The following is a 27317-nucleotide window of genomic DNA, read 5'->3' as shown; positions in this document are numbered from 1 at the left end:
CAGAATCATACATTACTTTGATCTTATTTTATTTGTGTTTTGACTAGCCTATGATGGAATGACCAGCCCATGGTGAATGTATGTAAAATGAGTTATCCCAATAGACTGATGTAGCCATTTAATCAATTTATTTCTGGTTTACATAAGATAACATTCCATTGACTGCAAAAAGATTACCCAGACTGTAGATAAGAAATAAATGAATGCTATCATGTTTTACTTCTGTATGGGGGTAGGGAGGCATCTTCTGTTCATTTTCATTGGCATCTTTCAGCAAGATATTTGCAACATAAGAGGCTTTACCGTATTACCTACCTGAGATTTTAAGTGCTTGTCTGAATATAAAATGCATATCATCTTAACTGTTCTTTTTAATTAGAATATCATATTAAAAATTCCTTCTAATATAGTTGCAATAATTTTGTTGTAATGGATTGTGTTCTAGTGAGCTATAAACTCTGTCTGGAAAAAAAAATAACCATTACTGATGGAAGACACCTTAAATTGGTCTTACCGCACTATTACATTGGTTGTGCTATTATGAAAACTTCAAATAAATAAATGAAATTGCTTTGTATAGCACCATTGTTGTAGTTACACAAAACCACATGTAGATTATTCCTAGGGCCTAAGGGTTTACAGAAGCATTGGGGCCATTATAATAAAAACCTTACTAAAAAAATCTGGAGTTTCAAATCTTGGAAAGATTTATCCTGTGTTCTCTATGTAGTTTTCAGGTTTGTGAGTACTATGAATTATGTGTGATAATACAGAGAAAGGTGGTTAACAATCTGATTTGTAGGCACACTGAGTTATCCAAACAGTACCAGTCTCAAAAATTACCCATTCTTTGTTTCTTCTTGTTGTTTCTTTGGCAGTTAGTGAGTTGCGGAGGATATTTGTTTTAAAGTCTTGGCATGGGTTGTCCTGTATCTTCTGTTACACAGAGGGAAAACTGAGTAATTCGGCATTTGTCAGGATTTGTTTGTGTGTAGTTTCTGTAGTTAGAGTTTTATAGTTAGAAATTTGCCATTTCTTTTGCAAAATGCCACACTGATTTTTTTTTTTTTTTTTTTTTTTTTTTGGTGCACAAATATTTTTTGAAAATTGTTCTGGAATATGCACATTTCTTGCTACAAGAGGAAAAAAAAAAGAAACCCTTTCTTAGAGTAGCAGTTCAACATTTGAAGCTAAATCCAAACTGGGGTAAATCTGCTGATTTACACCATCTGCAGCTCTTCCTGATGTTAACTTCTTTATAAAAGCAATAGGATGATGTTGAGATAACTTTTCCAACATCTAAAAAATATGTAAAATTAATCGTGAGTCAAGTGAATTAAAAATAATTTTATTTTGAGGTGAATTTGACAAAAATGTGGAGGATCAGCTGTCAGATATTTCTTCCTTTCTTTGTTTCTTCCCCCGGGTTTGCAGAAACAAGATTCAGGTAGAATTTTAAAAGAGCAACCTCTCCCCAGTCTAAAAAATTAAATCGGATGTTCTCACTGGCTGATAGCTGAAAGAGGATATCTATTGATATTGAGTAATAAAACATTTAGTAGCCTTGAATTGATTTTCATCCATTCTCCCTCATTCCTTCCAGCCAAACAAAGTGTTAGATACAATTACTTTTATTAGTAATTTTGCAGGATATTCCTAGTACCTCCTAGGTTTTCATGTGTTACTAGTAAGAAAACTCTGTAATTGGCTTAATTGTTACAAAAATGTTAAATTTCTGCCTGTACAATATTTTTGATCAAATAAGCTACTTTAGCCTGTGCCTTATATGGTCATATAACACCATGTTTTAGTTGTGAGTGGTATTTCCGTTCTTATAGCCTCTGGTTGAGTGGTATCTAGCAGTAATATCTTTTAAATGCCTAAAGCTGATAGATGCAAATTTCTCTCATAATCTGTACTCCTTCAAAACACAAGAGTTTATGGATGCAATCATGTTCCTGATGTAAAGGGATCTGCACGATACATGTTTTCATATATTACCTATATATCAGGTTATTATAGAGAGTGTTCACTTGGATTACTTAAGAGAAATAAAGGGTTTGCTACTGAACTTCATGATGGAATACTTTCACCACTGAGGTTTATGTGAGTCTCTGTCTTCTCCTCTAGTATTTTTAGGAAGAAAGTTTTGATAGAAGTTTTCTTTTACAGGAGGGGATCAAGGAGCTTAAGAAAAGGGTGCAGACCAGTAAATTTTGATTTAAGAGAACACCTCCTTCTTGCATAGAATAAGATGCAGAGCCTGAAGGAGAGTGACATTCAGCCACTGGTTTTAGTAGCTTTCCATTCAGTGGGCTAGGTTTCGGGAATACTGTTGTTATGACAGTCTCTCTGCTTGAAGCGTGGAATGAATATATATGAACATTATAGTTGCTTCAGGTGCTCAACTTCTGATTGTGGATCTAGTCCAATTTCTGCAAATGATGTTCACAAAAAGTATAATTTGTGTAATTTTCAACAGTATACTTAGCTGGTAGTGCCCGTGAACACAATACCTCATTTTGCTTCTGTTGACATTATGGTGGGATTCATCTTGTCTGACTTCTAATTGCATGTCAAATCTAATCTGTCTCACTGAATTAACGATTTACTCCTCCCTGAAGAAAATATGCTGGTTTAAAGTAGTTGCGAAAGCTGATGGATACAGTTGGATGAGATGCACCCCACACCAGTGAAGAGTATGATCGAGTGTGATCCATACCCTTCACTTCACCAGTGAGGAGCGTGATCCAGTCCAGTTTTCTCACTGAAGTTGAGAGAAGAGTTTTAAGGGTATGTATTTCTTTAAGTTCAGGTATTATTTGAATAGTTTCCATGCACACAAAAGTATATAATGTGCATAGTTGCCTTTGGGGAGTCTTCTTTAGATTATGGTTCGAATTCAAAGGCTCCCAAATCAACAGAAATACTTTTGTTTTTTATTAAATTGTTATATGGCCATTCATGTAGCTGTCTATTTTAGGAAGATGCCGCAATGAGACACCAGTTATGTTGTTTTGGTGCTGCGCTGAGTATTTCTGGTTTTCCTCAGTGCTGAATGTTCCTTGATACCTCATTCTCTGAGCGTGAGTAGAGAAAAAGGCAGTTGTAAACTTTTGATCTCTATCTTCAGTTATATCTGGCTGTTCATATTATAGTGTAAAAATACTTCTTTTACTTCTCTGTTTTAGACATGTGTCTGTAGCAGTATGAATTTTCAGTCACTTGTCAGATTGTTTCACTTTCACTGTTTTAAAATACAGGTCAAAATATCAGTGAAGTGCTAGTGTTACCAGTAAGAGAATTTGAAATTGCCTTCAGTTTGTGACAACAGGACCCTGAAACATGGATCACATTGAAGTCTGCAGCATCCAGAGCAGCAGGAGGTAGACTATGCACCAATAGCAAAGCCCTAGTCATCTTACATATTTTTAACAACTGCCAAATAAATAAAAAAATAAATGAAATCTGCATCTGTCTGAGGACAGTAAACCTCGCCTGTTGAAATGTATTCTCTCCCCTGTGCAGGGGATGCACTTTCCTATTTGAGATTTCATCAGTTTCATTTCAGAAAGCTGTTACATCTGTCAAACATTCCAGTTTGAAATGAGCACCTGAATTTTTTACCTTCGTATGCTACAAGAGCATGAGGTTGTCAATAGGCAGAAAGACAAAATGAGACAAGATAGGTGACCTGCTACTATGATTGGCATTTTATTTTTATTTTACAACCCCTTTTTCCCCAAACTGCAGTGACTTGAAAATGACAATGCTGCCTATGCTGTGGAAACAGATGAGAAGCATGGATATAGCATAAGCAAGCCACTCTTGGTTCGCACTGATCCTGCTTGTCTTGACTTCTGATGGCCATACTGTTCAGTGTATTGGTACAGGCCAGGTGGGCAATGAAGCTATATGTGACCATTGCTATGAATTGTGTGAATGTCAATCGTGTGTGAATGAGATGAAAATATGTTGTATGAATGAGATGTAAATACACTTACTTTTGCTTTTCTTAATTCTTGCTATAGAATTAATACATTGCAACAAACTTCATGCAGTCCATAATACTTAACCAGTAGCGCAGGACCACTTCTGGGTGGGTTGTGTAGGCTTACAAAACACCTCTAGGCAAAAGTGTGGTCCAGAGCCTTCAGCAAGTAATTTGAATCTTGTAGCATTTTGGGGTTTGTAATCTGCTTCCCTGATTATAAATCAGAACTTTTGTTTCTTAATGTGATTTTTCAAAATCTGGACTAAGAAAATGTCAAAATGGTAGATGCTTTTCAAGAGTTTTAAGAAGCTGATGCACTTCTGTGGTTCTGTGATGTGTCTGTTGATAACATCCCTGCCGACCATCCCTGAATTTCACTATTACTCAGCTTTGCCCAAATCTAGGCTTAGGTCTTCTATGCTTTAGTAATTAGCTAAAAAATATTCTAATCCGTCACAGAGTACCAAGAAACTTAAGGCTTCTGGACTATTTTTGTCTTCAAGCTTCTATTATAAATTCTAGGAAAAAAAGCGTCATTTGGCTGATGCTTAAATACATCTATTTTATAATGAAATATTTTCACTGCCCTTTCTTATTTCTCTTTTTAAAATCCTCTTTCATTCTCTGAGTATGCTTATTTTTGTAAAACATATGTATACACATATTAGAAATCTGAGATTTACCCTCAAATTAATACTATCACAGTAGAGAAGTAGCATGTTTTGGGCCCGATCTGTTGTAGCACACCCAACTCATAACCACACATTGCTGCAGGTAAGAACTTGTAATAAACCAACTGGCTTCATTAAGATTAAAAATTTGGAAGCATATCTGCAGAGAAGCATCATACAGGAAGTAAAACACTTTCTAAACTAGATAGATACTTGCTTTGATTTGTTCTAGTAGATTTGAAAGTATCAAATTAGAATGAATTACAGTAATTAATACAAATCTGAGAAGAAAATCTATTCCTTCAATATGTAACACACATTTTCCCTCTAAAGCTTTGTGGCATACTACATTTGGATTTCAAAACTGAGCTAAAGGTTTGGCAGAGGAGAAATTAGGGCCTAGCTTCATAGCTGTGGTTTTGCACAGATGTTAGCTGGGACAGGTCCCTCTGTTTATAGCTGGAACTGAGGGAGTAAATGTATCTGGCCCTAAGCTGACTGTCAAAATCGGAAGTATTTTTAACCTAGTGGGCTTGTAAGTACTAAAAACAGGTATAGGATGAAAAGAGATGGCTGTTTTTGTAGTGTTATGCACTTGCATGTCAATACCGACCAAATCTGATTCACTCGTAATTGATATTATGTAGGCAACCTACATGTGCATTACGGAGGAGTGAAACTAGTTTTCTATGGTATAATGGCTTCTATGAATCATTTTCCTTCAGAGAAGTTAACATCTGTATTATAGACACACACAACCAAAATCCTCTGTATCTGTCTTCACCTACAGCTGCTGGAGTACTGTGCAATACTGTAGCACCAGCTAGTCTGCTGGATTTCACCAGCTATTTTGGTAGCCATCCTGATCTGTCATAGTTAAAACAGATGGAATAAATAATTCTTTAATATATGTTTTGCTTGCTTGCTTTTCTTTTATAAGATTGTTCATACTTTTCTCACAGATGGCATAATGCATTCACAATTTATAATAGGTGTGGTATCTCACTGAGACTTATGATAGAAAATTGATTCTGAAAACAACAGCAAAAAATGTAAATCACAAAGCAGAGCAGCAGAGATTGCAACTCGGTGACTGGGTAGAGCTTCTTGAATTCAGCAATTTGAATGGGAGACTGGGATGAGAGATGAAAACATTCATGTATCTTTACATTTCAAAATGGTTAAAAGCTCAGCGTGGATGTCTGGACTTGTAGGAAAACTTATTCTTTTAATAGGAAAGCTGGCAGTGCTGCTGTGATATACAGAATGTCAGTGATCCTTGAGTCTGCTTGTTTAAAGTAGCATGCTGAGCACTTTTCAGCAGAGCGGTTTCATGCAAGGCCTACTAAGATGCTTTATAGATGGTGCAGATCAGCTCCAGACAAAGTACTTCTTGTTGCCATTTATGATTTTTATCTGTCATAAATATGTCACAGAAGTAATTCCTGATTTCAGAACTTTAATTCTTTGGATCAGTGGTGACCACATTAAAAAATATTCTGCATGGCCTATCTCGCACTTGGTATTTTTTAACATTTTCTTGTCCTACTGCTAAATACAAGCCCAGCTCATGTTGAGTATTGTTGAAGTTCATTTTAGGAAGCCTCTAGCTACTGAAAAGTGTTATATCTTACTTCCTGCTGTCCTCTGTAAAGATAGTTGGGGGTCAGGAGGGCCCTCTTCACTGTGTGCTCCTGCTCCTGACATGTGGAGTCTGATAGGAATGCTGTGATAGCACCTTCAATTAAAAGCCATAGGCAACAAGCATAATGAAGAGAGTCCTTAAGACTGCTTAACATTATGCCATTGCCTTGACTAGAATTAAACCAGCATGAGAATAAATTGGCTATGCTAGCTTAATTGCGATCTTCACCTAAGCGCTGCCCACGGGACCTTAGCCTGAGCAGAAAACCCTAGCTGAAATATTGAGGGACTTTTTTTAAGATTGCTTAAATCAATCATATTTCCCTTAGAAAACACTAACACATTTCTATTCCCATTTTAAAGCCTTAAGCTTTTGCTGCCTGTTTTGGGTTTTCATTACTTTTACATGTGTACAGTTACATAGATAATGAGAAACCTGCAAAACCTGCATATCACCACATGTAACATCACTGCAACTATTTACCACCTCATTAGTTTTTTCAATAGCAAAGATAAGTTAGCATTCTGTCATGAAATTTGAACTGCCACCATATCCAGCTGAAGCTTATAAGCTACAGCGTAATAACTTTCACAAAGTGCATTAACTCTTGCACCAGAAGATGCAATCTTGTAAACACAAAAAAATTATATGACTTTTTATATCTGTTAAGCCAATTTGTTTGACATTTTCTCCTGTAATTTTTGCTGCTATTAGAAATCTTTTAAAATACAAAGGGAAAAATTTAGTTTTTATGTTATTCTGCACAATTCAATTGACTGAGATAGACTTGATCTCACATTTGGACTGTGCTGTGCACTCATTACTCTTTAAATAAGATGTGTCCTTTTCTGATTTTTGTTAAGGCTTTATCTTCACTGAAAAAAGGTGTATTTTACATCAAGATTCCTATTGTGAGGTATCTGTCTAAATGTAAAATCCTTGTGGAGACAAGAAGCAGGTATTTTGTACCTTGATGTAGCTGGTCGAGGTCAGCCCTGAACAATACACCTGGGGTTGATGTCAACTGGCTATGTACAGGTAAAACTACAATACCTTATCATTAGCAGGATTTTATACGGCATTACCTACTTCAGTGTAAAATCATGTTACACTGTCTTGCAATGTAAAGGTGCCTTTGAGGATATAAATTATGTGTGTACTCATCGTAGGTCCTTTTGCACTTTTAAAGTGACACAAAGTGAATCTTTGCCCTGCTGTCTGTCAATACCATACAATTTGGTCCTGTGGCTGAATTAGAGTTCGTGTTGGACTTTCACAGATAACTCTGGTGATATTAGCAGCAGTACTCCTAAAAGTTCCAACCAGGCTTGCGTCACCATCTGTTATAATTCCAACGCATTTTCATACTTTCCTCAATGCTGGTGCTACTGTTTTGCAAATTATGCAGGAGTGCATCAATAATTGCAGCTGCATACAATGGTTATAACTCAGTCATCCCTCCAAAGTGGAGTAATATGAAGCATCAAAATTAAACATTAATTCAACACAGTCCATTAAGTCATGATGGTGATGGTGTAGATGTGCCTGTATTCAATTTTTACTTCAGTAAAACACAGTATTTTATAGGAAGCATGATCAGAATAAAACATTTAAACCATGGTTTACTCCGTGTTGACAGTAAATGAGTAGAATAGGAAAAAATGCCAGTTTCTTTGCAAGCAAGGTGATCAGTCTTGAACATGAGTTGCTTTCTCCAAAATTTTTATGCTGCAGTTTGAGTCTGCCTGCTCCTAAGAATGTACTTCTCAGTATATGTCTACCACCTTTGTTAAAGTGTAACTTGAAATTATCTGTAGGTTTGAATTTCTGTTACCTGAAGGGTTGTCATTCCTTTAAAACTACCTTTAAGATTTGCTGTTTATTTTAGGTAATCAATCTGGATAAACAGTTGTTTTACACCTCTGGAAATGTTCCTTTCCTGTTGTCACCTCTCTTCATTTTTGATCCAAACTCAATGACTTTTTTTTTTTTTTTGTACTTTTTGCTTCTGAAATTTCTAGGTAATTTGCTTGCCTCATATTCTGCACAGATGCTTCATCTATCTAAGGTTCCTTTTGTTCTCAATATACTATTTTTTGTTATTATTTTCCCCCACAAACCTACCTACAAGGCCACATACTTGGTTCATAGTCAGTAGTTACTCAGTGGGAAATATGTCCCATTCACATGTGATATCTGCTGGCTGCTGCTTCCAATTATGCCCTATGCTGGAAAGCTGAGCTGTTGAAGTATTGGAGTCAATGTTATAATCAAACTAGTTAAGAAGGTAGCAGTGTGTATCATAATGGGTTCTGGACAATGTCTGATTTCTGCCATAAGCAAAATACTGACAAGTCCTACTTTGTTTTGCTGCTTTTTCAGGTGGCAAAAAGCTAGACATACATTCATTATATTGTAAAATCACAACCTTCGAGATCTTGCTGAATCTGCCCTACAGCTATTTATCACATGATTGCAGGGAACGAAAATAACATTTTTCCTTCTACTAGGAATATGTTGCTAACCTTGAGGCAAGATAGTGCATAATTTTATGTGTGCCTAGCCTTGCTGTTATATATAGACTGTTTTGAGATGAATCAGTGTTATCATTTCCCAGAATTTAGCACTAGTGCTTTACCAGAGCCAAGGAGATTTCATGTACTTAGGCTCTTGGCTGCGACAGTGACCAGGGATCCCAAGTCTGAGTCACATTTACTCTAATGCCATTTTATAGTCATGGAAAAAGGCCAAGAAGATGCTAATATCATTTACTCCCAAGTTTTGGTGGGGTTTTTTTGAGGTTAGAGCTGCATGTAGTGATCTCTGTGTAAAGGCTATCTGAGCTAATTTCTGATTTCTCACCCATTAATTTTATATATGTGAAATTATAGCTATTTCACTAATGTTTTTGCTTGTAATCAAGAGTTGAATGTGTCTCCTCATGTCTGTGTGATAATGTCTCTTTCTTCTTCCCACAAGCAACAGTCTGCAGGAGACTCAGAGATCTCTAAGACCCTCTTACTTTTCTGCAGCAGTCGTCCTTCTCTTGCTGCTTCTTGAGTAATCTCTGTTTTTTAATATGAAGCATTAATTCACTTTAAATAGCAAGAGTTAGGGAAACTGGACCTCAGTCCCTCTTGACAGTTACCAGTTTAACCATCAAGTTGCCTATCTGATGCTTTTATAAGCATAGCTCTACTATAGCTGCGTAACTAAAATGTAGCTCTGACTCCTTGATTTACTTTATTGTCAGGGTGACCTGTAGTGAGTAGTTTTAAGCACATTGAAATAATTTCTGATAGTACATGGACACTTTTTGTCATGGCTCACTTTTGAGCTACTTATGTGTATAGACAGCATTTTTTAGGTATTGTCTAAAAATAAATATTTTCAGAATGCAATTTCTAAGCTACGTAAATTGACTTACAGTTTTTAATATTTGTGATACTTTGACATCTTTAGAAGGGCAGGACAGTATGAAATGTATAGAAAAAGAATTGAGGCATATACTGATAAAAAGAGTTGAATATGCAAATCAGGCTACATCCACTGTTTTAAGAAATAAAATACTTCTGAGTGTAGTTGTTAGGATCATCTATGCCCTTAACAGGAACTTTTACAGTTACAAAGTAGATGCCATATTTTCTAAGTGTGGGGGATGAAAGAATCACATTTCTAGTCCATGGATCTATGGTATTTTGAGGTAGTTTAACACAATGGTGAGATACATTATACTTAATCCAAACCCACTGGAGCTTCAGATTATACTGCTCCAATTTGCTGTGTGCATTTTCTTTAGGGGATTCCTAGTTGACTAAAGCTTGATAAAAGCAAACATCAGAAAGGGAGAAGTTTGTTTTTACTCTCTTCTGGATTCATGTAACTGTCCCAAAATGTAGGTATGAAAGCAGCAGTCCGCTTTTGTAGGCTTGGCTGAGGCAAAAATGTCATGATAAATTTACAGAACATACTTGGGCAAAATGCCCATTTGTTCTATTGGGAATTTTGCCTGATCAAGACCTGTTTTCCCCTTATCTCTGAGTTTCTTGAACAAACTGTATTGACTCTGATCCAGTAAAGTAGAGCAAGCTTCTTAATCTGGCACGTTAAATAAAAGCTCAGCTGGGAAAGGAATGCAGTATTTTGTCTTTGCATTTCAATTGAGTTGAAACTTCTTATTTCAGTTTAGGCTGTGAGAATCATCTCCAAGCAATGTAACATCATTTAAAAAGTCAGGTGATGGATGAATACAAGTGTATGATGAGATACATCTTTCCTGTTAATAAAAACAAAAATGAATAAATGCAGTGCTCAGACTTTCTTGTTCAGTTCATTCAAGCAACTCTGTTCTGACTTCAGCACTCCTGCTGTTTCAAGTCGTGGACCTTTCTTTTAACACAGCATATTAGCTAATCTGCATGCTGGACAAAGGCCCAGCGGAGAGTAGTTGAAAGTCTAAAAGGAGTTTCACTTTTGACCACATCCCTGTTTTAAATCAAGATTGCTAATGCAGAACGGCTTACTACCTCTAGAGGTGTGGAGAGGGTCTTGCACCTCTTCTTTAAATAGTGTCATCCCTTTTTCCTCTCATTTGACTTCTTTTTCTCCAGGAAAATAACTCACATTTTTACCAGCGTAATAATGAAAAACGTTTCACCTTTTTTTTTTCCCTAAAACAAACAAGCATTGTTTTGCCACGAGTACTGATACTTCAATCTCTGCCAAAAATCTGAAATCACCAACTGTTCTGTAACTCTTTAAGCAATTACCATTGAATACACACACTATGGTTCAAAATGCAATAAATACATAAAACTTCAGCAAGGAAAATATAGCACAAATCATAAACAAGTAACTGATGCAAGTACTAACATCCATATTTTCTATGTTAATACATATAAATTATGAAATATAAGTACATTGTCAGTAATCCTGTGAGTGATTTAGTGTATCATCTTAGCAAATGGTGAATGAGGGGAGGCTGCACATACACCAAATGATTGTAACCTAATTTTTCTCCCAGGAATACTGAAAATACGCAGTTAAATATATAGAAGTATTTGTTAAGAAGCTTACCAAAACAATATGGTGCACTTAGATGAAGGTCATACCAGAAAGTGCATCCTTTGGTTCTCTGAATCATAAAAAGAAACATATTGTATCAAATGGAAAGTGAGAAATAACGTAACCTAACCAATCTGCACTTTGGCAGAGTCATTGTAGGCTGGCTGAGCTTTCCTGCCTATTCTCAGTTAATGTAGGTATTTGACACATACTGAAGAACTGACCATTTTAACTGCGAATATTCTTTCCTGGAAAGGCAAAGTCTCTGTAGGTTCAGAGGAGTCTCTGTTGGTGGGTTAGTCACACAGTGGTCTTCCGGGTCAACCAGCAGGCTGAAGCAGTTGGTTGCATTAGTACTTGCACCAACCCTCATTTGGGAACTGCAGTATTTAAAAGCCCAGGAGAAAAAAAAAACCAACAAACAGATACTTGCTTCCTTTACAGTTTTTATTACTTCTCCTGAAGCTTTCTGTAGATCTTTGAAGTCCATTAAGTTTTTTTTGTTTGTTTTTTTGATTGGTTGGTTGTTTTTTGTTTGTTCGTTTGTTTGGGTTTTTTGTTTGGTTGGTTTTCTGTGTTTTTTTGATTTTTTTTTTTGTGGTGTTTTTTGTTGTTTGTTTTGTTGTGGTTTTTTTTTTGTTGTTGTTGTTTGTTTGTTTTGTTTTGTTTTGTTTTTTCCTGGGGCTTGGAAACTGTCACTTTTTAGAAATCTAATGATGAAAATGTTGTGATTCTTGTTCTTTTTGCTGAGGCTGCAGACTTACTTTTTCCATCTCTTTAAGTTGCTTTGTCTTCTCTTCCTATTGTCTAACCAAAGGTAACAAGAGTATGTGTACCCTTTTCCTCTTTCTTGCCCTGATTGCAGGCTTGCTGGTTTTCACCTTTGCTTTATTTCACAGGAGAATGAGCAAATGCTCCCACAGAGTAACGATTATTTGTTATGAAGTCAATCATACGTCTGTTGCATGTTACTGGCTTGTGCTGTTTTAGCAACAGTTAGTATTAACTATGTAGGCTTAATTAGCACATTTGGTTTTGGAATCTGAAAGGATAAAGCTTTCCTATTTCCTAAAACAGTCCATTTAATTCTGCATAAATAAGAGCTACTTCAAACAGAACAGGCAAAAAAAAAGGTATATGGCATATAATGTTGCATAGTTCCTAAAAATAATAATAAAGAAGTTTATATAATTTATATAAATTTAAAAGTGTTTTAGAATAGAGAAATTACACTATTGCTATTTCAGTAGAATGTAAACTGAGGTACAGAGAAACAACATCTTAAAGGTGACACTTATTTTCAAAGCCAGTAATAGAACATGTATTAAAGATTATGTACATTAGATACAGTGGCTCTTATGTAGAATAGTTTTTGAATTATATATAAAACGTTGATGTTTTCCTGGAGGAAAACATAACAATTTTAGAAAGCTGAGAATGCCAATACAAATTCAGCAGCTATTTGAATAGTATTGTCAGGAACAACTATTCTGGAGACAATTCAGTGAATCAGAGCTGTTTGATTAATCAAATCAAGCCTCTGTTGTAGCAATGCAAAGAGGTTATGTCTGCTGGCAATCTGATTTGAAATCAAATGTTTATGGATTAATGAACACAAGACAATTGCTTCTAAGCCTCTTTTCAAGCAAAATCTTAGGTCTTTAGAAACGTGGATAAGCAGGGAATGATTAGCCGGGTCTGACAGCACAAGTGAGAATTTATCCCCTCAAACATACAATCTTTACAATTAAAGAAAATCCAAGCAATTAAAAGCAGTCAAAATAAAGCAAAGAAGAAAGTTTACAAGTTGTGCTTGTTATTTTATTAACATATGGTAATGTAAGCAAATTGTAATCATAGTTACATTACATTCTAATTGAATGATAACGGAGCTATGTCATTTCATATCAATGAGGATCTATCCCATAATCTTCTTTTCAAAAAGCAGTCCAGGCCTCATCTTCAGACAAGCCTGGCACTTTAATGTATTGGAAAGAAAATCATTCATTCTTTCTTAGCAGTTGTTGTTCATTACATGATCTTTTAAAACTGTGAACAATGTGAATATTATAAAAGGAAATGTGTAATCCATTTAAACATAAAAGAAAGTTCTTCTGCTTTTACAGGAATTGACTCAGAAATAATTCAGGTACAATTTTGTGTTCCCTTTGGTCTCTTTCTTCTCTGAGTAGGCTCTCTGCTTTGGTTTGATACTAAATTAGTTATATCTAAATGCCACCTTCGTTTCTGCCCCCACTGAGCTTAACAGTTAATTTTCCAAGCTAGAATAAAGAAATCCTTGCTTTCATATTTTATCTCATCCCCATGGTGCAGTAGACCAATAAGAAGCATATAGTTCTTATTGAGTTAAGAGAATAGGAACACTTCTCTGAAGAATATTGTCTGGCTTTTGCTCACTACATTAAAAAAATCATCAATTAAAAATGGAAACAGCTGGAAATGAACATATTCTTCTTGTCAAAGGTGAATATTAAACTGCTTCCTGGTTTTACTTTCCCTTTACTTGTTTTAAGATTATCATCATTATTTTACAGTGACTCTTATTTGCCAAGGTAACAGCCATAGCACTACCAGCTTGGGCTTGTTTTTCGAAAACTATGCATAACATCTGACCTACAAGTAGCTCCACTGGCTTCTGTGCTGTAAAACCGAATTCTAATTTCATAGGGGAATTAAATTTTTATCAGAACAGTTTAGGGTTAGCAAAACACTTGCATTAAAATCCATGGGAATTTTAAAATTGATACTAAATGCTTTCGAAAAGCCTACCCTTTTGCCTCATGTTAAGGATGAGGATCGAAGAACCAAATCCTAAGAGTGTTGTCTGCTACTTCACCTGAAAGGTGATCAGATTTGGAGGTTAGAACATTTTAAATGTAAATATTAGTGATGACAGTAGTTAATCTGGAAAAATAATTAACAACACATCAGCAACAGTGTCTTAAACTGTAACAGATAGATGCTGTTTTGTGCAAGGGGAAACTCCATGAACTGGCCACTTTGATCAAGTTTCGTAATATATCATCAACTCAAAGTCAAGATTAGTGACTCATACTTAGCTGTTTACTCCAGTTATATTAATTTTGAGTGGGGTTTTTTAGTTATTTTAGTTATTTTAGTTGCATTAGCTTACTTAGGCCTAAAATAATTCAAGCGAGGAGAAGATGATGTCACTTATGATGTCGCCTTCTCAGTATGCTTATGCATGTGTAAATACATGTACAGATATATACATGTGCTTTATGTACAGGATTATGTATACTTACTGAAATATACTAAGGATTCTACTGTAAAGAAAAGACACAGTGCTGGCCAAAGTTATATTATTTATGTTGGCTAAAGAACATGCACTGATTTAGAGTTAATAGCTAAAGAGTCATAGGAAGGAAGTTCAAAGTAATTTTCAACACTATCAGAAAGACCAACATGACTTCTCTTATTACTAACACAAAACTGCTTTACATTTTCAAGTTGATAACTGAACCAAGTCCTCAAGTAGTACTGAACAATCCCTTTATTTATGAAACCAGCTTAGGATGTGATTTAATGACATTTGAATATTGATTTTACAGGATAAAAACAGATGCCATACATTGCAATGAACTGTCTGAAAATCTAGTGCAATTGCAGTCCAAATCAATGTGAAGCTTATCCCACAGAGACCTATGGCATATATACGGAAATGAATATATTCTGTAAGAATGCCTTTAGACAAAAGCCTAATAGAAGGCAAAAGAGATGAACAGTTTGTAACTGCGAGGCTCCTCCTTAGCAAGCAGTTCCCTGATTGTATCCCTGCTGCTTACAGTCTAAATGAGAAATAAAACAGCAAGGGATGTCATTAAGGCATCGTCTAGCACATGATAGGAGAGAGTTTCTAACTGGAAGAGGTCATGAGGTACATGAATCTTTCTTATTCCATTTGGGTTTACTTGCATTTTAGTATTTGTTGCTTGATGTGAAAGTCTTCAGGGTTGCAACTACCTGGATCTTTGGTCCTGTAGGAGCTGGGCAGATACTTTCAAAATTTCAGTCAGGGAAGCACCATGCTGGTACAGAGAGTGAGCTGTCAGGTACCACAATTTCCATGTACAGGAGTGTAGCATTAATGCATTGTGCTAGAAGATAAACTCCTTGTCATCAACATGGCTTGTGCGGTTGGTCGTGGCATGGTGGGGTCCTGCCTCCACTGACGAGAAAGCCTGTCCTGATCATCTCCTTAGGCAAGGTCCACGTGTTAAGTGTAGTTTGGGTTAATGTAGGCAGCAGTGCAGACTGGTGTGACTTATTTTAAAGTACATGGTGTCTGCTATTGTTAGTATGAACTTCAGAGAGCTGCTAGGGTCAGAATTAGACACCCAAACCTTCTTGTCCAGTCTGATTTTTCTATCAGATATTGAATGTACATGCATTAAGATCTCTTAAGTTGATTGCATTGAGCCTTTTATTTTCATTTAAGAAATTGCCTTTTGCTAAGTAAGAGTAACCCGCTGTTTTGAACAGTGTTGCAAGGAGACATGGCTAGTATTACTAGCAGATAATTTCTGATCATATTTAATATCAGAAATATTGAAATTCAACAGTGAAATCTCAACTATTTTTAAGACTAGTCATAGAAAATAATTCCAGTTTGCCTTTCAGTACAGAATCTGTTAAATTTGGGTTAGGGTTCAATAGTCCCATCAAGCTTAAATATGATTCTTCTGAACAGAATTTTTCATGTTATGCTGTGTACATCAAAACAAAATAGCTCAATGATCTGGAGGCAGTATACACTGCACTCAGGGGCAAGACAATATGCTAAGAAACTTAAGTGGTGTGCTGAGCATGGAGATCATATAATCATACTCATGACTGCTGTTCTAGTGATAAGGAAAAGATCTTACTGGAGTTCTGAAGGAAGAGATACTTGCAGAGTATAATACTTCCAAAAGACAAGTCAGATCTGAGAAATAAAATGTTACAACCTTAAACATCTAAGATAACTAAGAAGAGGTTTATATTAAAACTTCCTCTGTTTTGTGGTTGATTTTGAAGCTTTGTCTGTTTTGTATTTAATTTGAAATGTATTTGCTTATTTATTTCAGTATTTATTTTATATTAGAATTAAAATATCTAAATATTTAGTCAGTTGTTTCTTAATTAAAGATTGTGGTTGGATATGTCACTTAACACAGACCTTAGTGCAACTAATAAGCAAACAAGCTTTTCTGTAAAGACTTCACTAGATAATCAATCACAAATCCTGGCTGGGAGCTTGTAGCTGTTACTTTTTCATGTCAGTAGAATTAAACCAAGGTTTACAGGTTTAAATTAATCAAGCAGATGAATGGCTGGGGTTTGTTTGTTTGTTTGTTTTCCTGAAAAAATAGATGAATATGGCTTCTGTCTATATGGGGGAAAAAAAGATAGAGATACACATACTTGATTTGGAATAGAAATCCTGTGGTTTTCTGTGTGTGTGCATGTGCTCGTATGTGCAAATGAGAGAGAAGATCCAGATGAACAGATTACTTTGCAGTGTAAAAATGTTTAATTAAAAAGAGAAATGCTAGTGTTTATAGAGAATCTTGTATTTAACGAGAGCAGCCCTGGAAAGGAACGCTCCCAGTAATCTCTCTTTAACAGACTCAAGTGGAAGAAAGCCAAGTTGTTCAGTTGCACAATAGGTTGCAATCATGTGGGAGAGTTCCCAGTTGGGAGTTGAAAACCTGACATGCATAAGTGAATGAAGCTAGCCTATGTGATGTGTGTATTTAAGATTTCTTTCCCACTCCTTAAAAATACAGCTGGGCTTCTGCCTTTGTCTAGGTACTGAAGAGGCGACACTGTGAGACATAAAATTAGTTTAAAATTGACATTTTGGATGTCACCGATAATTTGTCCTGACGTTATGGCTACTGGTTGTGATTGTGTCAAGTGGGCTTGATCCAAGCAGGCACTGTAAGATCCAAATTTAATAGTCGACCATTGTAATTTTCTGCCTTGCGGACAGCAGATACTTTCCAATATTCCTTCACCACAACAATCAGAGATTACTAAATAACAAGTCCGCAGGACTGGGGGTAGGATTGAAAGTATTAATGGAGTATGACAAAATTGCACCTGAGGGGGAAAATCTGTAGCAGTTTTTATATGGTGATGTGGTACATCAGGCAAATTGGCAATTGCTACTGATCTTTACACATGCATGTCTTCAAATAAAGTGTGTGAAAGTCAAACAGATGCAACTATGTGGCTAAGGCTGTCATAAACATTTATGTCAACCACATAAATCACTTAATACTATCATTTTAAGTATTTCAATGATCAACTATATTAAGCATCAGTGGATTGTAGGCACTGTACTAAATATTTTTTTCACTCTGCTATAACATTTAGTCCTGCTAAACTAAATCCTAGAAAAGATTAAAAATGTAGGGTTAGTCTAACCTTCATCTTCAAAGATAATTAAGGAATACAGTTCCTGTTTAAAAACACTGTTTCTGGCTTTAAAACTTTATATATATATATAAATTGGTTTGCAGTCTGCATTCATGTGCTGACCTGATGCTAAATAAATCCCCTCTATAGCTTTGATAAATATCAATTTCAAAACAGCAATAACAATCTTAGCCCCAAGTACTTACGGGTTATTAATGTTTTTTTAGTAAACTATTTAGCACTATGAAACATCACAAGTTTGGTTTATTTTTGTACTGGATTAAACCAAGAATCCCACCACTGAGGGTAGTGGATTTACATGAAATAGAAACAAGGAGAAGCAAGAATAGAGCTATTCAGATCTGTTTTCAAAACACTAACTTTTATTTGGAAAGGAACTGATCTGTTGAACTTTTTTTATTACCTCTCTCAGAAAAATCTAAGTTTGGGAGTATTTTTTTTTGCTTAAGTGGAAGTTTTAGATTTATATTGTGTTCCTGATAGCTGAACTTAGCCTTTAGAACAAGATTTTTTTCCTTTGTTCCCAGTTTGGTATGAACACCTAGTCGTTAGGGAAAATAGCAGCTGGTGCAAACCGTTAAACTTTTATCTATGTAGGTCTACAAGAGAGAAAAAAATAAAGAAAAATCACAAACACATTTATAAGTTGCTGTCTGATGTCATCTCTCAAGTATTGTGAATTGTTTAAGGAAACTATTCTTTGGCAGCGTTGACTGAAGGTCATGTTGTTATTTAGACTTTTTACTAGTGGAACAGCAAATGATTCATTAATTCCATTATCCATCCTTTCTGCACACTGGGAAAAGTAAATGCAATCGTCAACTATTCCACTGTATACTTAAGCTGTCAAGGATCCTGGAAGGCTTCAGTTATCCTCTTTGAGGATATCAAAGGAAGGGGTGGGCTATTTTGTGTCTTTAAAACAAAAATAGATAAAAAATGTGTCACATAATGTAAGCTAAAAGATGGTTTTTTTAACCTAAAGTGACATTCTAATATAGAAACACTGGACAGGTTTCTGACTGATAAAGCTTCTGGTTATTGTTATTATTTAAAAAAAAAAAAAAAAATCTTAAAGTACAGCCTGTCAGCATGCCATTAGTGTTGTCTCTAAACCTATCTTGTGACTAGGAGCCATGCCAGGTTCTTCTCATTTCCCTTCTCTTTGGGTTCCCAAGGCAATCCACAGGTCTCACCCTATGTGCTGCTGCGTGTGGTGGACACTAAATTGTAGCATGACTGAAGTTGGTGGGCATGCTGCACTCTTCTTACATGGATATCATAAGAGGCAAAATTGGGGTGCGTATTTTTGTAGCTTTTCAGTATGAAGTTTCTGTCTGGTTTGTGGAGAGCCAAAGTGAAATCATCAGGTGGATCTGCAAAATTATTAGCATTTCTTGTCTCTGTTAATGGGGATGACAGCTAAAAGCCTTGTCTACTACATTTTTCATGAAAAAGCAAAGAGAGGTTCCAGGATTAGTAGGCCAGCCAAAAGTGGATTACTTCTGAATTGGAGTGTCTGCCCTTCAAATGATCACTGCAATTAGGTAGTGTTTTGCAGAGAAAGCATAATTTTTTTCTCCATACAACAGACAGTCATATTGAAAAGTCAGTGAGTTTCTCTGGTGCAAGAGGCTTTGTTTTAGCTGTGTGAAGAAGTCCAGGAAGACTAGGTAAGCAAATCGACTTAAGGTGGATTTTTGTGCTTAAAAAGAAATAGGGTGCTCTCTTCTGCAGATCTTCATGTCCCAGACGTCCTTGGTGGTAGTTAAAAATCCACTGTTGGTTATTACACATTTCAGCGTATTCCTTTTATTTTAGCAATAATGAATGCAAAGCTGTCTTGTCCTTTGCAATGCTTTGAGCTGTTCAGATAACACACTGCAGAGTGGTTGGACACAAATCACATAACCCTGCTGTGCTCGGTTTGAAAGGAAAGTACAACTTTTAATTCATTATTGGCTAACTAATTTTCTGGTATGCTTTTCCCACAGTTTTGAGTGACAATTCTACAACCCCAATACATGGTTTGTTTAATTGTGGTGCTGAAAACTTGACTTTCTTTTTAAAACTGTAAGTTTACATCCTGATTGTAAATAATTAATAGTTTGCTGCTCACTCTTCAATCCTGAGAAAAGGAAACACGTTTTGCATACTACTCAAGGCATAACTTTGTCATTGTGTGATGATTTTTCTCTAGAACATGGAAAACCATGGAAAAGGAGGTCCATCTGTTGGGAAGTTTTGCTCTGTGTGTTATATAATGTAATGAATAATCATAAATGTAAAACACTTGATGTGATGATTTTCTATATAATGGTTATGCAGTAGTTAGTAGCCACAGTATACTATATTACTCCTGTTATGTATTTTGGAGGTGGACACTATGGATTCATAATATGGTTTAACTTCTATAAGTAGTATCAGTCCATCTGAGGGATATTCTTCCCCCAGGTTGAGAAATATGGATTTACAGTGTTGATTTTTTTGAATCTTATGAGCCACTACAGAGTGGAAAATATTTAAGGATAGCAGTGTATGTACTTCTATATGTTACTGAGTGTTAAAATAAGCAATCAATTGATTGTTAAATAAACTAATATATGTATAATGCATTATATTTATGCAAAGAATAGCTGCAAAAATCAGGTGAAGCATTTCACTTTTATTGTAGTAATAGGCACCATTGCTATGTATTTATCTATGCATAGTTTAGGAGAGAAGAAGATGCTGTCAATGATTCTGTAATATTTTCTTCATTGTAGTGGCCATTGAGTTGAATAATAATTCACTGATATGTATAGTAATGAGTTTTTAAAGCTATCATTTCTAATCAGTGTTGAACAGTGCAAACAAACAGGTGTCTTTTAAAACATGGACCTTTGTACACTTTGAGTAAAGGACTACCTAAAAAGGATATAAAGTAGTTGTACATTCAAAATGTATTAAATTCCATTTTTCCTTTGCTATATTTTGTAAAACATTTTCATTGTAAACAGTATGCCTCTCACACATGTCAAATCAAACCTTTTTTTTTAAAAAAAATATATACTTAATGTAATTGGAAGCTTATTGCACTCTCATGCAATGTATATATTGTGACTTCAAAAAGTCTGTACTGAACTTTGCTTAAACTACTAGTATGTGGATTTCTTTCAAATTTATTTTTAATTAATGATATTAAGGATAAGATCCTTTCTAAATGTACTTTAAAATTCACAATAAAGTTTCAGAAGTTGTTTTGTACAATGTTGAGGCTTTGTGTTCAATTTTCTTGTTGAAAACTTCTTAAACTTTTATCTTGACTAAGTTCCACATTCCCTAAGTATGTGTAAATCCGTGTTTATTTTAGAATATCTAAAAATCTGGTTTATAGCTCCCAATGGAAATAAAAAGTCAATATACCATATTGGACAAAGGTGCAAGGGCATGGTATACAGTAAAATCTATTGCAAATTTTCGTTTTTTTTCTCCATGTCTTTTGTTTTTAATGCTATTTTATTATTAGATGATTCAGTAGGTATTGAGGTAAAAATAATAGTGGCATATATGGGGGATTTATCCATGTAAGAAGGTAATTAAGCTCTGTAAAGCTTGGAATAGCAACTATTTTTCATTTCTGTCCTTCCCCATCTAGAAAAAAAAAAAAAAGTTTCAGTTGGTTTGCTCAAAAATACAAGTTTGTATTTCACTGTATGTTTAGCAGTGGTTGAAAAGGTTAAGCAAGGGGATGGCATAATTTTTCTTTAGAGGATAAAATAATCTATTCCCACAAAATTTACTATTTACTCAAACAAGAGAGTATTAGGCTTTTAATTTTATGGATGAAATTTTAAAAACCATTTAGTGTTGTCCCATCAAGCATTGGAACAGGCTGTCCAGGGAAGTGATGGAGTCACCATCCCTAGAGGTATTTAAAAGGCATTTAGACGAGGTTCTTAGAGACATGGTTTAGTGCTAGAGTTAGGTTAAGGCTGGACTCGATGATCCTGAGGGTCTCTTCCAACTGAAGTGATTCTATGACTGACATCATTATCAAAATTGCTAGTGGCACAGCTGTAGGTCATTGATGTATATGTTCAACAACCCCATGTAACATACCTGTATTATTGTGAGATAGTATTTTTTCAAGATGCTTTTACTGACACTGTAGATCTGCATATCTGAAAACATAATATAGCTTGATAGTTTCCATTCGGAAATCCCAGTATGGCTCCTTAACTCGTTAGCTAGAGTTTTGCACATTAAAAATGTAATTCCTATGTAAAGTAAATATGATTTGAGAATGAGGTAGAAATCTATATTTTTTTCAAAATCCTCTATTTAACTTGTCTGTTTAAATAGGTAAAACTCTTCTAGAAACTATTTCCCAATGCAAAGCTTCAACTAAGGTCCAAGGCAAAATTAGACCTAATTATCTCAATGGCAGATAATACTCAGCTGAATACATTACTTAAGAAATGTCTTAAATATAGTGTTGCTATTCCTATAGAAAAAACAGATCTTTCTTTTCAAGTGACTCCTTCATAAAAGACTGAAGAAGAGATTTGCATTGTCTTTGAGAAAGAGTCTGAAATTCAGGCTCTAAAGGGAGCCCTCAGATCTCTAAAGAGAGACAGTTTCATTGTACTTGGCTTTTTTTTTTCAGTCTTTAATAACATTTATCTCGTTAATGATCTGCTATAGGGTTAACTGCACACTCAATTATGTTGAAGCACTTATACTCCAAACGAGAGAAACATTTTCACTTTTAATTCAGGAAATGGCAATGGATGTTCAAGGATTCCCATGTGAGGAAACAATGATGACGAAAAGGAGGTAGGAACATGCACTTTTCTTGCAAATATAGCCAGAGATCAGAAAAATTACATCACCATTATTGTACAACACAATAAACAAAACACTCACTATTATTGGGAATTAAACTGTTTGTTGCCTGGTTGGATGTTAGTCATTGCCTGCTTGGCTTGCTGTTATTTGAGACTCCTGATTGTCTCTTGATATATGACTTTGTGCCTTTTTGCTAAGGTTCACATCTTCACCTTCTCCATTATAAATTATGAATCTTTTTTATTGCAATATTACTGCCAAAGTTAAGTGATTAGCATAATTTAGAACCTGATTGTGTAACGGGGAGTCACGTTAGCTGGCAGCTAAATCTGTGAGGAACCCTGTTAGGTTCAGTATTGCACTTGGAAGTGCTCACTACTGTGCGAGGGGTTGTGTGACCCTGTGATGAATGGTTGATCTCCCTGTGCAGAATCTGAATGTAGCTGAGGTCGAGTGTCCCTGCATTAATTTTTAAATAGTTTGATCTCAATGACAGAAAAGTGATCCCTGGTGTCCACAAGCAGAAGTGCCATCCTAAGTTTCATTTTGTAAAATTTTATAATACTGCAATACCTTGGTGAAATGGCAGTAAAAACAAAGTTGTAGTCGAATGAGAGTATGGTAACTTTCCTCACGTAGAACAGGCTTCTTGTACTGGCATTTTTTTAATAGCCACACATGAGACTGATGAGCACCACTATGCCATTTATTCATACTGAATATCATACACCGACACAAACCTTGTCTAGCTTAATAAGAACCAGATTCTCGCCAAAAAGAAGGGATCAGAGCCAGCTGTAGCAGAACGTGGGGTAGGATGAACTAAAACCTCTTCACTGTTAGCCATCATCAAACGAAAAAAGAAAAACACAATTTATTATGAACCCAGGGGAACAATTTAGTTTCGTTTTTGAACATAGATAAACTCAAAAACAATACCCTACAGAAAGAGTTCTAAATTAAATCTTATTTTTATCTTACAAATGTTACATTTTTTTTAGTTGTTGCAGGTTTTTGTATATCAAGGGATACGATCAATCCATGAAGTTAGATGTTAAAAATTTCTATATACATATTTCAATTTATTTTTCTTAATTGAAGAAACTGGTTTGCTGATGAAGCTTCAGGAAGTGCTCCAGCATCTTCTCTTTGCAGCTTTCTTGCAGAAAGAGGGACTTTTCCAACAGCCAGTGTCCAAATACCTGATAAGAGCCTGCTTCATGAGAAACGGAGTAAAACATTTTTTGTCTTTGAAAAAGGCTTCACCTTGATTTTTGATGGGGAGCAGGTTTGCTGGAGGAACTTGTTCAATTTCCTTATTGCATATTCACTTTGCATTTAATACAAAATGTTTTCTTGCTTGCAACATGAAGCAGGATCTTGTCACAGTACTGCAGAGAGAAAACACATAGTGGGCTTGGCATTTCCTGACAATGTGCTTTCATTAAAATTTTAAAATGTAAATGTATGGAGAAATGTATGTCATATCCCATCACAGAGCTTCACAGCTATTGCATTTATTGCCACTGGTATGTGGCAGAGTTGTTCTTTCTTCTTTTTATAGCTTGTTTCCCTTGTATATATAGCTATATAAAGAGAGTTATTTTTTGGAGTGACTGTCTTGCCAACCTTAGCTAATCAATAGGAGTCTTAGCACCAGCTCCGTTAGATCATTAGCAGTTTAAATTAGTAACCAATGGTTAACAGATTTTTAACACTGCAAGTTTTCTCCCCTCAAACTCTTTCTCAAACTACTTTGCATCACTATTTTCAGGTCACTACTCAGTGTCTTACTGAAAGGAGTGGGTGGATTAGATACATGAGAAATGTTAAATGGAAATTGTTCAGTACTGCTTTGACTATGGCCAGAAATATGATAATTAAAAACAGTGGAAAACTTAATCCTTTTCTGAATCCAAATGGCTATGACAGTTCCTACATTTGGGAGGCATGGGACATTCTTTAACCAGTTACAAAGCTGTTTAGATGGATCAAAAAATATGGTGTAGAAAGATTATACCAGTGAATCTATTTCCAGAAGTGTCACATCATCCCTCCTTTTGCTTTTAGTTTCTTATTTTAATGTTAAATACTTGACACACAATCTATCATTTGGAACATATGTTAATTACAAAATAACATTAAGAGCTCATTTTGCTGTCAGAAGCATTACTTTTTTGGTCTGGTAGTACACAGTAATATGCTTGACAATAGCATTATCGGTGGTTTAGGAAGCTTTTTTTGCTCTGGCTTCTTCAAACTAACCTTCGCAAAGGCATATTCAGAGATCAGGGAGAAAAGTCACATTTCATGACAGAAAAATCCTATGTTTCTCAGTAAGAGAGGGTGACCACAGAGGCCAGTTGCAGAACCTGTCCTAGGGTATTTTTAATTTACAATCAAGAATGTCACTATTCTTAATGGGAGATAGCAGTGGAAAGAGCTGGAGTTGTATGTGCTTCAATGACAGAATAGGAGACACAGTTTTACAACCAATACACTGGGGTTTGTTTTTGTTTTTGTTTTTTTTATTTCTCTTATGCTGGCCCAATGTTTCCAGACTTGCATAATTATTGATTATTTTTCTCTAATTAATATTCTTTCTTAGATAGTCTCTTTTGTTGATGTAGCTCTTTTTCAGGGTGACACAGTATTATTTCATTTAAGGCAAATGTTGACATCACCTACAGTTATATCTTTAAAAATTGAAATAGTACATTACTGTTCTGCTCCAAATCACTGTACAAATACCATTGTAAACAGCCTTACCATAGTCCATGGCAAGAAATTAAGTAGTCTGTCTTTGCAAGTGTGACGAAAATGTCAATCTAGAGTAGAAATAACTGGGAAATCAGCTTTATTTAAGGGAAAAGATAATTCTCATATGCAAAAATAGCTGGTTGCCAAAGGCAAATATATCACTTAAGTAAAGGCTTCTTTAAATGGAGCCTTCTTTAAACAGACCTATTTTAAGGATCTGAAGGAAAAAAAAAAAGGTATTAATAAATTTAGAATTATTAATAAAAGTATGAACTTTACTAAGAAAAATCATTTTAAAACCTCTCTTAAATACTTTCTCTAAAGAATTGGTGACACAAAATGCTATGTAAGAGGAATAGTTTCTGAGAAATAAATACTGTCCTTAGTGTTATCAGCTGCCTGCTTCTGCAATTATCTTGGATTAAATTCATCTGTCTGACTGGTCTAATCACCTAGACATCCTTTATAGTTAGTGGAGAGAAATAAACAATCTGGGGAGTTGACTGATCTCATTTTAACCCAAAGCAGGTGCCTGAAATCAGTCCTGTGAATTTAACCCTAACTGTTAAGTTGCTCATGTGTAGACATGAGCCCTGTAGAGGTTTAAAGCTAGATGAGGTCAGATTTTTCAGACCTTCTGTTTCTTTGAGTGTTCTGTATTTCCAGCCTCAATATTTCTCTGTCCAAGGCTGCAAGTTCAATATATAGAACAAAAGTCATTACATGCAATGTGTTTCATTTAGACATGTGTAAGGAATGGAATTAAATGGAGCCTATTGTTTTCAGTGTTAGCAGTCTGAGGCCTTCGTAGTCATTGTGACTGTAGTACCTTGACAAAAAGCATAGGTGATGATCTTAGCACTTCAGTTATTCTCTAATGGTAATGTAAAGTGATATTGGTGGTTTTAGATAAGTTGATCACTTCATGACGATTGATTTATATGTTGGTCATCATGTTCTTTGAAGCAGGCGAAGGAGTTAATTCTTAGGACATTTCTAACAGCAAGCCCTCTAACAACCAAGTACCTTGACCTATTTTTTAGTTTTAAAAAAAAGTCATTAAAATGAAATTTTATGCTGGAAATTGGCTGTTTTACCTTTGTCATCTGTAATCATTATCTTGCAGTCATCCATATCTGGCTCATTTCTAGCTTACTCTGTAAATTGGTATTTTTCTTATGGCTAGCCCAGAAAACTCAAATCTGAATGACAGGCTAAAAATCTCTCTTATGCATCATCACCAATTATATATGAGTCAGACTAAATCACTCAGTCAGGTGTATGTGTTTTTCTCGTTCTCTGAGGAATTTGCACATCTGGAAGGGTTTTCTTACAGATTTCTTTTGTTTACTTTTCTGAATGGGTGGGATTTACTTCGTTATTAAACCCTAGATACTGTGTCTGGAAAAAGCTTTATTGAACTACTTCTGAAATTTTTGTCCAAATTTCACCTTACTGGAACATCACTCCAGAGGTCATGGATTTTTATCTGTGACCCTGAGTGTCTGCACAATCCTGTCCAAGACCCATCTCCAGAATACCTCAAGGCATTTAACACCTTAGAGCTAGATGGTTTTCTTCAGGTGTCAAGGATGCTGGGTACAGGACTACCTCGGTTGCTATTTTGCTCTCAGTGTTAACAGCATTAAATCTGCTCCTTCCATTCTTTTTGTCCCCAGGTGAAGAGGAGGATTTTAGCTTTCAATCACAGCAACAATAACCATAATGATAAAAAAAAAAAAATGAAAAAGAGAAGAGAAAAACTGTATCAAGCATAAATTCTGAAAGAGACATCAAAAAGCCTATGGATATGTAATTTCAAAGACCTATAGATTTTCAATAAATGCACTAGCAAAATATTTATTTCACAGTCGGATATGACCAACAG

At 35.4% G+C, this 27317-nt stretch overlaps 1 protein-coding gene across 12 annotated transcripts in view; it reads left to right on the top strand.

Annotated features, from left to right (window-relative positions):
* Positions 1-27317, top strand: part of PCDH9 (protocadherin 9) — a 678879-nt gene that overhangs the window by 10901 nt on the left and 640661 nt on the right. Inside the window, exons 3-4 of one of the 12 annotated variants that reach the window (XR_011738216.1) lie at positions 2625-2793; positions 3264-11968. The exons of 9 other annotated variants lie outside the window; for them this stretch is intronic. Coding sequence is in view for 2 of the 3 variants with exons in the window: in XM_071806049.1 (XP_071662150.1) it covers positions 2625-2696 (72 nt within the window). In the remaining variant the exon portion in view is untranslated. Of the gene's footprint in view, positions 1-2624; positions 11969-19833; positions 21024-27317 lie in introns of those variants that run through there. 2 more of the 12 variants (XM_071806072.1, XM_071806049.1) reach the window with 2 other exon arrangements.

Source organism: Patagioenas fasciata, chromosome 1 (genome assembly GCF_037038585.1).
Source record: "Patagioenas fasciata isolate bPatFas1 chromosome 1, bPatFas1.hap1, whole genome shotgun sequence".
NCBI lineage: Eukaryota > Metazoa > Chordata > Aves > Columbiformes > Columbidae > Patagioenas > Patagioenas fasciata.
Note: the sequence above shows the minus strand (reverse complement) of the source record. Positions and strands in the feature narration are given on the sequence as shown.